Here is an 18,407-nt window from a genome sequence, read left to right as displayed (position 1 = left end):
GAAAGAAAAAAAGCAACAAAGCAACCTCCACCCATGACTTTCCTTCCAAATAAAAAATTAAACCAATTTACTGTTCATGAGCATAAAATTAAAAATGTAGACAACTGAGCCATTTGTAACAGCTAGTAAAAAAAAAAAAAAAAAAACAGCTCACACTCTTTTAAAATTGATATTGCAGAACACAAAGTGAGATTTACTTTAGTCGTGCTACAGACTGATTATACTGAGTAATACAGATACATTTAATGACATTACAGGCTGATCATTTTGATCTGTAAAGCCTGGCATTATCTCTAACAATGCAGTGAAGAGTGAGCTACCAGTCAATACAGGAAGGCAATATCCTGCTACTGAGGTAGGTGCTTTCATAAGACATATATATTAAAGACACTAAGTTTGAACAGTTATGGAAACTAGATCCAGCTGTAAAGTGTGATAAACAAGGACCTGAACTTTCCCAAAACTCAGAGGTGTTTTTGTTCAGGATTTTGATTCGAGATGATAGTACTAACAAATTAAAAGAACTTGAATCACTTTGCTTAAGATGCACTGAGGAAACTCTGGAGGGATGTCTGTTATAGAGCTACCCAACTTCTGCAAAATAAAGATTTTTGCCTCCCCAGCCTCAAAACTCAGGACTCTTCTCATTTCTGTCTTGCTGTTCACAGAGAGATCACCTGTAGTTTTATCAGAACCACCAGGTACTCCTCCAGATGCTTCTTATTTCACAGTTGAGAAGATGTAGCTTCAAGGTCATAAAGCTTTGATGTCCTCATCAAAATCTACAGTGTTGTAAGTGTATGCAAGGCCATTTATCAGAGTGTCTGACAACCATAGCCAAGCACTGAAAATATACAACGCTGAGATGGCATTTGACATTGATAAAGAGACTTTAAGCAGAAATGTGCCAGCCTGTCAAAGCTCTACAGGTTCAGATGTCTCCAGATTAGCGTAGAAATCTTTGGCTACTAAGAAACTTCAGGTAATTTTAGCCTAAATAGTAAGATACAATGGAAGATGCTAACCACATTTTATTAGGGAACACATTCCCTCCAGTATAAACTCATGTAGCACAAGTAATGCTAGTGGAAACCAAGTGAACTATGCCAATCTATAGGTGTAAAATGAATAGTTTACCTTAAAAACAAAAAAGAGAAATTGTTCATAAGCTATGTAATGAACTTCAGGGGTTTACAATCTCTTCTACTTGCTGGATACTGACAGCAAATCATGGCACGAACTACTGAAGAGAAACTGAAAGGAAATACCAATCAGAAATGCTGAGACTCTTTTTGTGGCTTTTCCCCATTCTTCTTCAATTTAAAAATGTTTGTTAATTTCAGTACAGAATGTTTTTATTATTTCTATAGCCTTTTCAAAGTCTTTCATGAAACTTTACTCCTTTAATTGTCTTACTCTTCCCTAAAGCAGGTATCTAATTTGGGGTCTGTTTTGCAGATAGGGAAAACTGAGTCATAATAACTAGTTTGCTTGTTACAGCCCCGCCAAAAAGATGTTTAGGTCTGAGGTTATAGTCTATCCTATCTTTCTGAGTACCTGTCGTGGTTTAACCCCAGCCAGCAGCTAAGTACCATGCAGTCACTTGCTCACTCCTCCCTCCCTACACCCCCAGTGGGATGAGGAGGACAATCAAAAAAGGTAAAACCTGTGGGTTGAGATAAAAACAGTTTAATAATTGAAATAAAATATAAAATAATTATTATTATTGCAGTGAAAAGAGAGACAACAAAAAGAGAGAGAGAAGTAAAAGATAAGTGATGCACAATACAATTTCTCACCACCTGCTGACTGATATGCAGCGCATCCCTGAGCAGCGATCGGCCCCTCTCAGTCAACTCCCCCCAGTTTATATACTGAGCCTGATGTCCTATGGTATGGAATATCCCTTTGGCTAGTTGGGGTCAGCTGCCCTGACTGTGCTCCCTCCCAGCTTCTTGTGCAGAGCATGGGAAACTGAAAAGTCCTTGTCTTGGGGTAAGCACTACATAGCAACAACTGAAAAATCAGTATGCTATCAACATTATTCTTATACTAAATCCAAAAATATAGCACTGTACCAGCTACTAGGAAGAAAATTAACTCTGTCCCAGCTGAAACCAGGGCAGATCCCATTTGTTTTTCTGCCTGTCAACAAAGCATTGCCTCAGAAATATGTCTCTAACTGTAATCTAAAAGCACAGGCTTTAACTTTATCCAATAACTTCAATTTGTACTGGCTTTCACATCATCTTCTGTTTCAAGTGTGCAGACATGCACTCGAACGCTTTATAATTAAGAGACATTCATTTACAATTAGTATATAAAAATTACAGAGAGGGAAACAATGCTTTAAGTACAGTTTACTATATGATTGTCTTAAATACAACAGTGGAAATGACAAGTTGCCATGCCTAATTATTTTCCTCTCTAAAGAACAGATCTCATCCTGCAAGTCCACATCCTGCTCCATCTCTCTGCTGAAAGTTATAGGTAGAAATCATTCCACATTCTCAGCTGAAATGTAAGCCCTCCTTCTCTGATTGGAATGCTGACGTAAGTTATTGTATCATAACGTCATACTATGCTGACACATCTTTGAGTGAACATATGCACTTTAGTGTATGTTCTCATTGTAACCATCTAGTCCTGAAAGCTGCATCTTGTCTAAAGGTCTAGCACAGTAGTGAGAGAAACCAACTGTGCTAACAGATTGCCAGTAGGTTGAGCAACACCTTTGATTTAAGTAAACAAACATGCATGTAGTGCAGCTGGACTGTCTTTCCCAGTATTTCTACACCTCAATTTACAGATGACCTGGTTATATTTCACAGTAACAAACTGGTGTGAACAACTCCAAAGCCCTTAAAAACTCAGGTTACACATGGAAAGCCTGATATACCTCAAAGTTAGCCCTGCTTTGAGCAGAAGGTTGGACTACACAGCCTCCAGATGTCCTGTCCTTCCCCACCTGAATTAACCTGTGCTATGAAGTAGAGATCAAAAGTACCATCCAGCATAGATTCCGCTCGACAAATTCAGCTCTACTGTAAGACCGTAGAAGCAAAAAAAAGTTACATTTAGTGCAATTCATTTATCTGTAGCTCATAAAATCTGTGTAGTCTATAAATGCTGCTAAGGAGTCTCCTGTCATAAAAGCTAACCAACAGTAGACTTAGCTACATCTGTGACTACAGTTTGGCTCCAAATATATTAAAAATACAAATAAAACCTCCCTGGGGAAAACAAAACAAAAAAGTAATTCTGGAGAATCCATGATCAACTAAAAATTTGTTTTCACTGTATTTATTTTTACAGGTTCGTGCCTTTATACATCAGTATTGCTCATTCTTTCTTTACAATCCTCATCTGAGTTCTACTTCTATTAACAGGTGGTCAGTACTTGATGAAGGCACTTAAACTTCAACAGGACTTGGCAATCACTGATTCTCTTTGAAGAATCTTTCCAATTGCCTCTGTTTATTGAACCATAGAAACGGACTTCCTTACTGGAGTTTATATTAGGATAATGAGCCAGAGAACTGACCAGTCAGATTACCTTAAGCAGCAGCAAATGCAGTACCATCATTTACAGTAGCTGTAGGATTCATTGTTCCAGCTCAATAGAATATCAAGAATTACTTTAGTTGTTTAATTGTTCCTCTGGTGTTAAAGTGTCAAAGAATACAGTAAAAACTAAGTGAACTCCTCTTCAGTGAAAAATATAAGAAATAATATAGAAAATTTTCATTACTTCCATCTAAATATTTACTTAACTAAAAATCCACATAACTCTAGAACAAAGCAATCAAAAGACAATTGTCATTTAAAAAAGCAGCTACAGCAATATTATGGGTATTGTGACAGCACAGTGACAGGCCCTTTACAAACATATAAACCATCTTTTCCACAGTTCTGCTTATGTTGACATTCATTGCCATGCTCCCTTTTCCCTCCCACTCACTTAAAAACAAAAAGAAATTGTATATCTGAGTGTCTGGAAGCAATGAGGGAGGAACCTTAGAAATTCGGAGGGTTCCAAGGCTTCCCACGGAGGAAGCAGGAGCAAGCATGACAGAATAAAGATATTTAGAAATCTCAGGTTGCCAACCTACAGGGTAGAGAAGTCCCCTAGCTACACATGTTAGCATCTTGGTCAGGCTTTGGCTCTGCTGGGTGGGTTCTGATGCTTATCTGAGGGCCACATACTCTCACTAGACAGAACATCAGAAGTTCAAGGGCCAGAAGCCCAAGATCCCAAGCTTCGGGAAGTTCACCTTGTGTTTTTTCCGCTCAAACATAGGTCTCAATGAAGTGCTTTTTCACCAGTCCAAGAGCAGTCTACCTGGCAGGACTATAATGAATTCAATGAGCCTGGCCTAATGACAGATTTCAAAAGAAAATTAGGTGCTAAGTACTTCTGACCGGTGTAGATTTCAGTCTATCTGTGACCTTGTTCTTCCTCTGTAGAATGGAGTTACCCATAATTCCTACCATATCACATAAAGGAAATGAAAATCATTATACTAACAGACTGTAGAGATGCTTTGACACTCAAATAATGAGTGTAGCATATAGGTAGCTTACCGAAAATGAAGTCACCCACTTTTAAGACATGACGTAAATGAAACATTGCCAGCTTTTGTATTCTTGACCTACACATAACAGTCATTTAATATTTTGGCAAATGCCAAAAAGTAGTCAGGTTTCTGCTGAGGAAAAGTCACCTTCAGTTCTGCATTGCTCTTAGGTGCACGTAATTACACAAGTAGTATATTCACCAAGAATGATCATAAAGGATTGTACAATGCTTACTAGGCTACAGTTTTGATGAGGAGAGGTCTGCAGGTACCATCAGTATATAAATAACAGTATTATCCAACAGGGCAGAACATGTAAACAAATGTGCATTGGTGTTTTATATGACGGACACCTGATCCCACTGATTAAATTCCTGATTGGGGTGTAGATTTGTCATTGTCTTACATAGTACCAAATTTTACCCACATATTATCTCCACCATTAACCAAAGGAAAACTGATTACTCCATCATCATTTAAATTGATCTTGCTGTGACTTGGCAAGGAGTCAGAGCAGTGATGATATTGACCCTGCAAGAATATTTGGTCTAATGCCCAGAGGCATTAACCTTTATTTAACCAAAAGATAAATCTCTTGATGAAAGGCAGCATTTTATTACTATCCACCTGCAACAAATAGCTCATTTCTTACTACTATAACTCAACTGCTGGTACTGAAGAGCAAAACTTGCACTTTAGTTTCAGAGGCTCTTGAGTAACTCACATTGAGATCATAGATCAAAACTGATTATATAGTTGTAATGATCAAGTCCTGCAAAGTGTTATGCCCAGCATAGAGGGCTAAATGTAGCAGCTGAATCCTGTAGAAAGAGACGGAGCTTGTGAACAAATTAACTGTAGTTAAGAATACCAACCAAGTTGCAGGAAGAGGATGGCCAAGCAGGAAAGATGTTCTTGACTTCTGGGACAGGACTGATACTTCCAGTTGCCCCATTATTCATTTTTTCCAACACAACCTACATAAAACTGAGTAGTCACTTTTATTGTCTCAGTTTAGAAACAGCTGAAAATCCTAAAGCTGGTATTTTTCCATGGCATTTGAATTAATGACTGGCAAGATTATATTGCCAAAGGCCCATCAAGTGCAGTCTCACCCCAATTACCAATGTTTGCTTCATCCTCACCAGTCTTTCATCTTTGAAGAACATCTTGCCTTTAATCAAACACATTAAGTCAGCACTACATCAGGTCTTTCCTTGCGTATTTCTCTGCTCTGTAAGACCAAATTCTGCCCATAAGTATGTGTCCCTGCATTGTCTTACGTCAGATGGTTTTCTGCAGCATTCTGCATACCCAGCCTTGGTTGTACCTGCTCAGCTTCTACCACACCACAGTCCCAAAGTTATGATTTTCTCTCAATAGAATTTATTTTTCTTTATGAAAAACAAATGTCATCTGGGCTTTTGAAATCTGTAGATCTACATGGTAGGCCGCAGGAAAGAGTACTGCTTTCCAAATTTAATATTCTTTAATGTGTTTGTTAACAGAACATTGACATCTGCTTAATGCTTTCTTTACAGGGATCTATCAGATCTCCCTTTATGTATTTCTTGCCAATCTCAACTATCAGCTTTTGTATTTACATAACAGAACATGAAGTAAGTAACAATGTAGCTTAAGGTTCCAGAGCTAAAATCTTGCATAAACCTTTTTTATTTTTATTATTATTCAGGAAAGTGCATCTGCTCTTTCAAAAACTTTTAATCATGGTGATCTCATGCACTGAGCTCTTGTTTAGAAAAAGGCTGCCCGATTACTGTAAAGTTACAAAACAGAGAAGAAAAGCAATGAACTAAGAGATAGATAGTTAATACATAGCTGTCCTTTTCATGCCGATGTTGCCAGCAAAGTTGTAGTGCAAATCAGATGCCTCATTGAAGAGAATTTTTGGCAGCCTAAAAAGAAACAGCAGCAACTCAAGTGTGTTTCTGAACTTCACTTATAAAACCAGTCTCATGTACTGTCAACTCTCACTTGCTATTTTTAACCCTTGGGCTCCTATGTTTTGTTTTCGTTTTGTCGAAGCAAAGGAATGAGAGAGATGTCTATTAGACTCCTTCACTCAGCCCGAGGGTTAATTACTTTGTCTGGTAGACATTTGAAAATATTATGTTACCTTTAATGGCAAAATTGATAGAAGCTTGTTTCAGACTCACTTTATGTCATTATGGCAGATTAAATTAACTAATCATAAATTACGCTGGCTGAAGTACATCTGCTACTCACTAAACCTGCAGAAGGAAGGGAAGGGGTTTTTTTCTGAATAAGAAGTAAATGCCACGTGGCAAATTAAAGACTTTTTCAAACCAATAGACATACATTCAAGCAAAAAAACCTGGAAGCATCCCAAAGATGGCAGCGACAGATTCTGAAGACCATGGCAGCAGTCTTAACACTGAACCTGTAGCTGCTACGGGAAAGCATCAACACTGCAATGCTGCAGGGGTATATCCACTGATCAAAGAGGAAAGATGGTCTATTAAAGAATAAAGAAAGTCAATTAAAGAAGAATAAGCATGCTCACATTATTGTTAGATGTCTCCGAATACCAATATGTCATAAGAGGTACATGTTTGCTGCCTCTACTTCCAATATCACCTTTCATTTTCTGTTCAAAGGTGCTGAATGCACCATTTCTATGTGCTTTCAAGGAAAGGGTGGATGTATACATCACTGATCTAGAAGACAATATAGATTTTACAGTGATCGTCTTGTTGTCCTCCACATTGCAGGATGCAGATGTGACAGCTGATACCGTGTCAGTATGATTGAATTCTTAAACAGGGCATGGACAACTGAAGTTAGAGATGTGTGGGAGGAATGAACAGAAAACAGGCATGCAAGACCTCTTCTGTGCAGTATAAAGTATCAAGTCCCTATCTGTAAGCTCATGGTACACCAGCCCAATCAACCCAATTAAATGAGGATTTTCTATCTTTTGGAAGAAAATAAAGAAGAAAAGCAATATTATATTGTATTACATGTGAATTCACATATGTAGTTTTCAGTTAAAAAGCAGAACATTGTTTTGGGATGACCAGATAGCTTGCTACTGTCCAGGAAAAAAACCTTTGCTGAACACCTCCAAAAAGAGTCCAAATAAGATAACCAGCCTCCCAGTGACCATGTTTAGAGGGAGGCTAAACAAAGGATTGACAAATCTGTTGTGTTCCTTCAGATGTCACAAAGCCTCATGAAGCTTTGGGGGCACCTGAATAGCCCAAACTTTGTGTGAACTCTCAACATATTATAACGTCTTCTGGAAAGGTGCAGCACTCTGTTCACCTGTTCCCAGGTTCCTACTGCATCAGTCCCTTGAGGCAGGTGACACTCTCAGTACCATGAGTCCTTTTCCCGCATGTTTCCCTCCCATTTCACATTCTCTGAACGATATTCCCCAAACCACCTTCTATGCATGATGCATATAGCTACAAAAAAGTCAGAAGGAATGAAATACAGCTACACAAGGATTTGGAGGAAAGCAATGAGGAAGGGGATTGTGTCCCTCACCAAGACATGGAAGGCAATGATGAGGTTTAGTCCTGCAGTGAAAAAATTATTAAAATTTCCTCTGAAAATAAAAGAAAGATTAGATCACCATCAGTCACTGGATAACCTATTTTAAGCCCACCAGAGCCAGTGTGCTGTTCTCATGTTGCTAATTAAAAATGAAAGATTCATCAATTAATCTCTCTTCCTGTCCCCTAGTCTTGATATGAGATTTTTCAAAGGGACAAGGGACAAATGGTAGTTAGGTGCCCACAAGTATTGTTTCAGCCCTGAAAACTTGTGCCTTTGTCAACATGAACCTGACCTTGTCTCTTTACACTATGAACTGACAAAAAGAAAACTATAGGAAGCTTTGCCACGCTGAAAACCACAACAGATTTATAATTTGGGAATAATCTTATCCTCTGTACAATGAATATTGCAACATAAATCCTTCCTGGGCTCCAGTCCCAACTTGTTCATTGATAGATGAATAAGCCTTTGTTAAATTTGGCAGAGAGAGATGTCCTAAGCTTAGGTTCTTGATTGAAACTCAATTGCAATACTTACTATAGAGCAGTCAGAGACATTCCACTATTTAGGAAAGAAGCAACGAAGGCAATTTATTTTTATTCACATTGAAATAGAGACAAAGATAAAGGTCCCTGCTGTTAGCTTAGCAAAGTGCCAGACACATAAAGCAAGCCAACAAAATGGGTTATCTTTTCACCTTTCAATACATGTATTTCCAGGCAGTGAAATAGAATTGGGGTGTACAAGGTTAAGAAGCCAGCATCATGTTATGAAGCAAGCGATAAAATTGTCTTACAGTTCTTAACTCTGACCTGTTCCAGTGAAAAACTGCCAAGCAGAATTATGTCATCCTGAATATCTCTCTCAAATTGTTCAATATATGAAGGAATCTCTTCATCTTCAAGCTTCCTGTGAAGGTCACGCGCCTTACTGGAGCTGACAGGCATCACAGAGTCTGGAAAATCTTCACTGCTGACACAGGCTGCTTGAACAAAAAGTGGCAGATTATCTCTTAGCAAATGGTAGTTCATTCACTGATTAGTACCTTCTCAGTTAACATGTTTGGCCCACCAACATTTTAAGACAGTAATTCATGTCATAAAATGAACAGTAATAAATAACAGCAGTAGAACAACTGGTGGGTTCCAAGTGCCATTACCAGGAAAACTCTCCTGAAGAGCAACATCTGCATACAGGTACAAATTTAGCACATGCAGCTTGTTCCTTAAATAATTTTAAAAAGAGATGATCTGCACTTCCACAGTCACTTCACTCCCTTGTAAATCTTTCAAGGAATTGGGATTTGGAACAACTTTGGCTTTCACTCCTGAGGAAGAGGAGGAATAACTGCAATTGAAAGGGAGTTTTAGGCAGAGTCACACCAAGCATTTCATCCTCCTCCCACTCATTCCAGAGGATCGGATTCCTCCCCTAGGTGTGTGCATGCAGGTCCAGTTCTGCTCTCACCCATGTCATTCCCCTGATTTCACTGTGGTGATGTATACAGAACCAAAGGGTACACGCTGCACATAAATAAAAATAAATCCCATTCATAAATTCGACCTTAAAGAGAAGCTGTGTCCTTTTTTCAGCTTAATTCAGCATGCTACATAAAAAAACCAGATCTTCTTATTGATATCTGCTACAGCACTAATACTAGTTTGGATCATAAATAATAAAGAAAACTATTTTTGTTCATTTCTCCACGTTAGGATCACTAAGAAATGACAGATATCATGTTGTCCACATCTGACTATCTTTCTTGCCTCATATTTCCGTGTGTAAGTTTTTATAGTTCTCTGTGCCTTTCTCTGCAAGAAACTGCCATATCTAGTTATTTGCTTTCCTCTTTGTCCATCCTAAGACATGAAAGCAGTTAAAAGACTTTTTTTTCCTCACTCCCCTTTGAAGTCTCTCATTCTCTAATGAAGACCAGAGAAGGAAAGATAAAACTAAGGCTATTAACATTTTCAGTTTTGCTCACTATTCATTGTTTAACGACTTTAATTGTTGAGCCTCCTGAGTACTTAAATCACCTTGGTGCCACCAACACACAGGAAGTAGTGTGGTTTTTTTATTTAATTACAACAGGATACAATTCAAAATCATGTTGAGGGAAGTGTACAGTAGATATAAACAACCCAAACCATTACCTTAGGGTACACAATCTCTTCATGTAGCATCTTACAAGCCTAATGAAAAGTGATTTGACCTACAACTATTAGCTGCAAAAACAAAACAATATTTACATTTAAATTTACTGTAACATTAAGGGTTTGGCTAGAAGAGAGAAAATCCAGGAAGCACTGGAGAAAGGAAACATTGCCAACAGCAGAAGATGAAGCATCATTTGTTCCCCTCAATGGTGTGTTGTACACAACGGGCCATATGCTCAACAGGTATAAATCAGCTGTTTTACTGCTTTCACAGGAGCACTGCAAATTTACATCCTGGAAAGACTGTACATTCCTATGTCAGGATCCTCTGGGTGTAGAGAGATAGTCCTTATATATCAAAAAAAAAGGAATAAAAACATTTGGTTCACAAAGACGACCATGCATTGATTCATCAAAATATCCTTTTTCTTTTTTGTGTTTATTATTTTTGTGAGGAGTTGTATCAAGGGAACTCAGTTTTAGTGGAAGACACTTGGCTCATTAGCATGTGTTTTGTGGAAAAACAGAAAAAGAAGAGAGAGAACATTTTCAAAAGCCTTTTCCAGGGAAGTAACTGTTAAAAATACAGAGATAAATTACAATTCAGATTTGAAAAATATTTGATTAGAAGATACATATGCTCATTTAAGCACAATTGGAAAAACTGTTCATTTGCCTGAGCTGGAGACAGGGAGAGAACAGGGTTGTTCAACTGGTCTATTCCTTCCATGCTGGCTTTGCAAAGAAAACTCTGGAAGTCACCATCAGGTTGCTCCTTGTCTGAACTGACCTACAGGTTAGAGGCTTGAGCTGCCAACCCAGAGCAATGCTTGACCAAAACAAATCTTCCACCTCCTTGCTGTATGAAAGTAGACACGGCAGTAAAAATGCTACTACTTTGTACACACAGGAAAAATGGCTGAAAATTTATGAGGAAACTCATTGATAGATTGATAAACTAATTAAAATCTGGCTGCTTCAAGTTGTTAGCATCTGCATCAAACTTTTCATTGCCTCAGCTGTACTTAACACTGCAAGTCATACTTTCCATGTAGTTTAAATCACTTCTCCTTAGCACAGGCTGTATTTGCAGATGCTGTGCTGTAATTAAAACAATCTCTCTGGTATTAGTTTGGCTGCTTGTAACTTCATTTACTCCTGCATTTGTCCATCAGATAGCAGTGGTTTATATACTGAGATGGGAATTTAAAGGGCAGGTTCACCAGCAGATTATACCTCAGCATAGGTTTGAATGTATAAAGCAGCTATAAACTCCACATGGAAAACGTATTTTGGCTATCGGGTTCTAGAAGACTCTATGTATAAATTGTAGCTAAAAAAAGTACATCAACAAAGGCTCATGCATCAATTTCAAACAACGAAAATGCTACAAAATATTGTACTTCAATTGTTCAGTTGTTGCCAAAGAATAATTTAATAGAAAATATTTTTATGGCATTCACCTAGCATCATATTAGATATGCATGTATCATGATCTTACATTGTTTGAAAGATTTAGCCCTAGGTAAAAAATACAGTCTACATCTTTCTCTAAAAAAAACAACAACCCATGTTACCTTTTAGTTGCCTTATAATATGAAATAACAAGTACCATAGGAGTGACCAACAGGTTACTCAGCGACAAAATGCTTTAAATACACAATTATATAAAATCTGAGCCATGTTCTTCCCTTTCCTTTGGGGATCGTCTTTTAATTAGGACTCTGACTATGTGCTTTTTCAGCTCAGTGGCCAAATGGAGAAAAGAAGCAGTTCCATAAGATCAGAACCAAATGAATCCTGGTTTTCTATGGATTTTCTCATGTCCAATAAGGGTCACACTCCCATACTAGCCTTTTCCTCAGCGGAGGCATTAATAATGCTTGTCTGCTCTGCTCAGCTGCTCACTTCCATAAAACTGGTAGGGAAGTCAGACCTGTGAGACTTGCCTTCTGTTAAAAAAAAAGGGGGGGAGTTGGAAGTGAACAACAGGTTCAAAATTTGGGAGGGAGACACAGGCAGAAATAAATACAGCCTGATATATACACACAGAGGTCGAGACTGCATAAGCCTCACTTCCTCAGGAAAATCTTGCTCTTTCCTGGATTTTATTCACCCAAGCCAAGAAAAATAAAAAATTCAGCTAGGATGGGGTGCAACATTCACCCACAGGACTAGCTCTAACACCCATTATAGCACTTTTAAGAAATAAAAGCATTGAGACACTGTTGGAGACACAAGACAGCAGCAGGCTGTGGTGTCTTCCTCACTCGCTGCCTTCCTGCCTACATGGGGGGCTCTGACATGCACTTGGAGCGCGAGACACGTGTGTTAATGCACTTGGAGCATGAGACATGCGTGTTAATGCACTTACTCGCCCTTGAATTGAATCAGTGAGCCGGCAGCTCAGCAATCTCGACAGCCTCAGTGCAAGATCACCATCCGCAGAGCACACCGCATATGTTCAAATGGGTTTGGATGGATGAGAAATTTGAATGTGTCTCATACCCCACATAGCCAAACAGTAATAAGAGTATTTTGTCTCTCATGGTGGTTTGATAAAAATATTTGGAGTAAAAGATGGCTTTAGTTCAAACATACCTGGTGAGTTTAAATTATAAAGATCTGAGGAGATCAGTGAAACCTTATTTGTCTCTAAATATGCTATTTGCTATTATCCTCTGTAAAGCATCTGTTCATCTTAACAATATTCATTAATGTTATTTGTAATATAATATAGAGTTTCAGGGTACCTAGCTGAACGAGAGTAACCACTGATGGATGGGGAAGGCTTCCCCTTTGCTCCTTGGTTCCCTTGCTTAAAAGTGGACAGGGTACAATTTGTCTAATCAGCTAAGAGGTGTCTGCATGAAGTGTACTGAATCACTGCTGAGAGGTGCTTCTCTCTCCCTCCCCCACCACTTTGAGGGAGCCCCAGATGCTAACTTTCACAAAGCTAATGGTAAGGGTACTAGACCACACCCTGGGGCAGCCTGTAAAATGACATCAGGACATTTTCTTTAACCATACAGGGTTATTTTGATGATAGTTATTGAAGAATATGAAATGCTATAAATATTGGCAGACAAGGACTACATAAGTACCACAGATAGACACCACATGTCAATCTTTCTTATAGAAATAATGTTGACTTCGCAGCCAAACATGTTTTCATTTTAATCTATGTTGTTGCAGGATAAAAGCAACAATCAACTTGCAACATTGTTAAAATCTTTCTCAGCAATGTGGAGCTGTACATTAACATGCAACAACAGAGAAGTTGCTAATCGTTTGTAAAAAGGTTTTTTGCTTGAACGATCTGCATGATTTTAGCTATGATGGTTGTATTTTCTTTTCCTTGCATTTAAAATGAGACAAAATGTGTTTCAAAGATGTTACTGATATGACCAGTGCCAGTTCAAGGTATTTTGCAACCCTAGGCAAATGAAAATGTTTGCCTCTTCTAGAACAAAGTTCCTCACAAACTAAATAGTCATAAAATAAGTTGCAGCTCCTGGAGCTCTAGTGCTGTAGGCAGCAGTCTGCTCTGTCTCTCTGACAGAGTAGATCCTGCGTATAACTAAAACGTAACAGGAAACCTCATACAGATACAAAAAACTGAAAACATTTTTGCACAAAAGACTTCTGCTGAAAAATGAGGGGAGAGAGATATCCAAAAATATGAGGACAGCCCTGACCAGGGCTTGTTCATATATCACTTCTCCTAGGATGAACCAGAGGAGAGCAGCTGGCATACACCTTGTGTAAAGCCTGTGGCAGTAACAGTCTCGTGAATCAACTGGGTGTTAAATAATGCCTGTAAAAATAAATGAAGCCAAAGTAAGGCTGTTGGCTTGAGGTGAAGAAATCTCTTCTACACTTTGTTGTTTTTACTGTAGATGGAACATCAATTTGTATTTTCTAACAAAGCCATGCAAAACATTTTCTTACTCACCTGTTGGTGTAAATCCTTAAGCAGATAACCTCAAACACTGTGTAACACGACCAGTGCATCTGACAAATGGCCCACCCATTTATAAGCTTAAATAAGGATTTAGATTTCTAGCTTTGAGCACATAAACAATGATATATCCAGTCTTGTTTCATAAGGATGGAATTCAACATTCAATGAAGTAGCCTAGAGAAAGCGCGCCACTTGAGTTACATTTAAAACCACATAAAAATGACTCAAAACAAAAACATTTGGGGAAGAAGATCTTTCAGGCTCACATTAAAATCAAAGTCCCTCTTGCTTCTGAGTTCAAGGAGATGGATTACCCACTCTCCTCCCTGCATCCAGACTCAAGACTTTTATTTTTCTTTATGCAAATGATTTTGTTATTTACCTTGGAAGTCCAACATCTTGTTTTCTTCATCTAGAAGCTTCATCAGTTTACTGTACAGGATTTGCTCATTGAATTTCACAGGATCTTAAAAAAACAGAGAAACATGTATTATTTCTTCCAGTAGTATTTCAGGGAACACTATTTTAAACTATAAATAAAGATATAAAAATACAAAAGTTAAGAAGCCATTTGACACTTTAAAATAGTTTTCACAGTGCTAGTTTCATAGGAGAGGTGACTGTCATTTTCTTCTCTGTTATGGAAGACGGTTTGAAAAATATATATATAATTGTATATTTTTTAATGGTGAGCAGTATTATATCTTGATCTGGACTGAGACTGGTAATTCTGCTAATAGACTAATTGAAATTATTATTTATATTGAAATTGCCAGATGAATTCTATTTTACTCTTAATAAAAATCAAAGTACTTAATTTATTTTCTAAGGTGATTTTGGATCTTTATTAGAAATTTTACCTTGCCATCCATAATACTAACATGTTATCTAGTATGAGTAGTCATTACAGAGCACTGTGATTTTTGATTTTGTGGCTAGTCAGTCATCCAAATTCCCAGTAACATCTGCAGAAAAAGGAGCAAGGGACACACACACATGTAAGTTTTTCCATGAGACCTAAAATATCACTTCAAGTGTCTATATTCAAGGGAGAAAAGACCAGTTGAGACTGTCTTCTCTCTAGATCTCCCAAACCCTGCCTTCTCTAAGTTGTCAGTGAAGACAGGCAGATAGAAAGCCAAAGAAATGCATACAATATAAGTGAATTGAAGTACAGCTACAAGCAACCTTGGGTGGCTCTTTTTAAGTGCCCGATAGAATCTCAAAGAATGTATTTTCTTTACCATGAAATTTCAGAGTCAAGTTTTTCAGTTACTCTGAGCATTCAAAGAGGGAGGCTTCTGCAAACAAGTACTAGTACAAGTACTTCTGCAAGTACAGAATGTTTTACATTTCTTTCAGCGTGTAACATTGAAATGTTCCGTTGGCGAGGGGGAGAAGCAAATCCATAGTGGGGTGTTGTTTGTTCTCAGGGCATTATCAACTCAGACAAATTTCCAGAAGAAATTTAATTTATCAAATATAGAAAAGATAATTGCCAATATCTTCATTTTCACAGAATAACCCATTAAAGAATCCCATATGATGAACATATTAAAATGATATTTAACTTTGTATAATAGAGTTAGTGGCTGAAGATTTGCTTTTCACCAGCTATTCTCTTTGGGCTTTGGCTTAAGTCATAAGAAGAGCATAACTTAAAGCGTGCCCTGATTTCTTCATCTTGTACTGCTTTTGTCTCCAGTTAGTGACAAGCTGCTAGCTGGAAAGAAGAAGTTAATGATTATGGTTTCCAATCAGTATATGACCATGCAGGACTAGACTTCAGTTCCAACTGTCCTTTTAACTCCATCCACTACATACAAATGTAGTTCTACTTATTTAACACTTTTGCAAGGAAAAAGAAACCAGATAATGAGTCTGGTTTGTGAGTATCACCAAATCAGACTGGTTGAGGTGGGAAGGGACCTCTAGAGGTCATCTGGTCCAGCCCCAATGGTCAAACAGAGCCACCAAGAGTCAAATTGCCTAGGGCCACGTCCAGATGGCTTTTGAATATCTCCAGGGTGGAAGATTTGCTCTTGGCAGAGATGTTGGTAAATATAGCTTTGTAACTGCTCTGTAGATGTCAATACAACCAATCTGAAGTCAGTACTGTTGCTAACAGACCTTTAATAAACAAGTGTTACCCCAACCTCTGAATGCCACTTTTGTTGGGGAGAAAAAGGAGGAACGCCAAAGGACAGCTGTTCACACATGGATTACAGGTCTAGCCTGATATGCAAATGTCTAAAATCACCTCTCCACTCTCACCCCAGGAAGTGGATGGACTTTCTCAGAGCTTTCATCTGTTCCAATTTAAAAAAAAAAAAATTAAAAAAAAAAAAAAAAAAAACAACCAACATTTAAGGTTAAGTGATACACACTCAGTCTCTTCAACACAGTCAAGAAAACATTTTCTTCTGATGAAAATTGTACTCCGTGTATCCCTTATGACACCACTCTATCCATACACATTTTTAGGCACACTTGTACAGTTACAGAAATCTAATCTGCTTTTCATTGTCTGGTTATGAAGCAGACCATGACTCATGAAACCTACGCATAAGATAAACCAAGCCAATACCAACAGAAAAAAAAATCTTTCATTTGAAAACTCTGAACCAGAAGTTGACTTCCAAGGTATTATATTGCTGTCCTATACAGTGAGTGGGGAAATTATAGGGGTTAGATGTAATTCACCCATGATAAACTTTGGTTTTGTTCACCGGTACACAGAAATTCAAGTTACTGACATGCATTAGAGCCTACTTTTCTCAGTCACACAAATTTTCACCTCAAAAGTTTAAATCTCCATATCTACTCAAAAGGTTTCTCATGAATTTCAGAAGTGACCTACTTTAAGACCCTTTATAGTAGACAAATTTTTTAGATTTGACTGCAACTGTGAGTCTAGAGAGTCTCTGCAGTACAAATAAACACAAGGTTTAAAAAAGTGAAGGGCTAGGAAGGTAACACAGGCGAACTGGGTCTTGCGTGCTATTGGGTTGTTAGTGATTAACAACAGGAGCTGGGTCAAAGTATTCAGTGCATAGCTAAGCACTTCATTACCATGATGATGTTCTTACTTAAGTCCACACAAATTCAGGCAGGCCCGTTCCCACCCTTTTTTATCTAAAAGCCATGACAGCAAAGGAGAATTTCCCCTGCTAGACAATACCTCCTGGTTAATCTCTCTCATACCTATGCATAACCTCTATTCTCCCAGCTCTGCAGAGTCACACCCTCCCATTCCTCACTATCGCCCACAGACAGCAAAGCTAAACATCTCGGCCAAACTGGCAAAAAGAAAACCAAAAAAGCCTCCTCATGCACTGGGAACTTTTATGACTCTGGGTTTTCCTTCTGTTAGGTAAACACACATCCAGCTCAGTAACAAAACTTCTCTCCAAGAAGGACTTTGGGAGCAGGGTTGCAAAAGAGCTACAGCTTAGTACTCAGTTCTGGACTAGCTTTGTTAATTAAAGAGAACATGGCATAGACAATGTTCTCGGAGCATGCTTCATTTTGCTACGGTAGCGGAGTGAACACAGCACAGCCTCACTTTTACCCGTCCATTAACTCACTGTCCTTGATCAAAGACTGTGTAAACTGCCTATCATGTTCAGAGCAGTTAAGGCTTATAATTTAAATTGTAAACCTCAATATTTAAATAGAACTGCATATGTGATCTTTGTCACCTCATTTTCATGAATGGAAAAGAATATTCTGACACCAAAATTACATACTTAATTCTGCCTCACCTTCTTCACTGACCTCCATCCCACACTGCCTTGGGTTTATTTCCTCATCCATCAACGGGTCAAAGTAATTTCTGCTGTATTCATTTCCTGTGGAAAGCACACGAAGCAAGGGTCAACGATTATTAGAAGCACATGAACCAAAATGTTAATTTTGAAATCGACACCAGCAAGCAAAGGGGCATTTTTTGCTACTTTATAAGTTAATTTTTTTAACAAGTCCTCTAAGCCTACTAGTACTGCAATTATCATCTTGTGAAAGGTCAGAAAAGGTAATTCTGGAAACAAGTACACTTTATGTTACTTTTGCTCAGGAACTAATGAGAAAAATTCTCAAATTTAGATGATGGAAAGATAAGAAAAATTTAAAAAATCCAGCATCCCTAACATAAGCCAAATTATTCTT

At 38.1% G+C, this 18,407-nt stretch overlaps 1 protein-coding gene across 1 annotated transcript; it reads right to left on the bottom strand.

Annotated features, from left to right (window-relative positions):
• Nucleotides 1–8,932: 8,932 nt before the first annotated feature.
• On the bottom strand, nt 8,933–18,091 carry OFCC1 (orofacial cleft 1 candidate 1; the record flags this gene model as incomplete). The annotated part of the gene is made up of 3 exons (XM_009698475.1): nt 8,933–9,102; nt 14,623–14,706; nt 18,005–18,091. Coding segments are annotated over 3 exons (341 nt in total), but the record flags the coding sequence as incomplete, so codon positions are not given.
• Between the last annotated feature and the right edge of the window lie 316 nt (nt 18,092–18,407).

Source organism: Cariama cristata, unplaced genomic scaffold, assembly GCF_000690535.1.
Source record: "Cariama cristata isolate BGI_N322 unplaced genomic scaffold, ASM69053v1 scaffold544, whole genome shotgun sequence".
NCBI lineage: Eukaryota > Metazoa > Chordata > Aves > Cariamiformes > Cariamidae > Cariama > Cariama cristata.
This window is presented reverse-complemented; position numbering and strand designations above follow the sequence as displayed.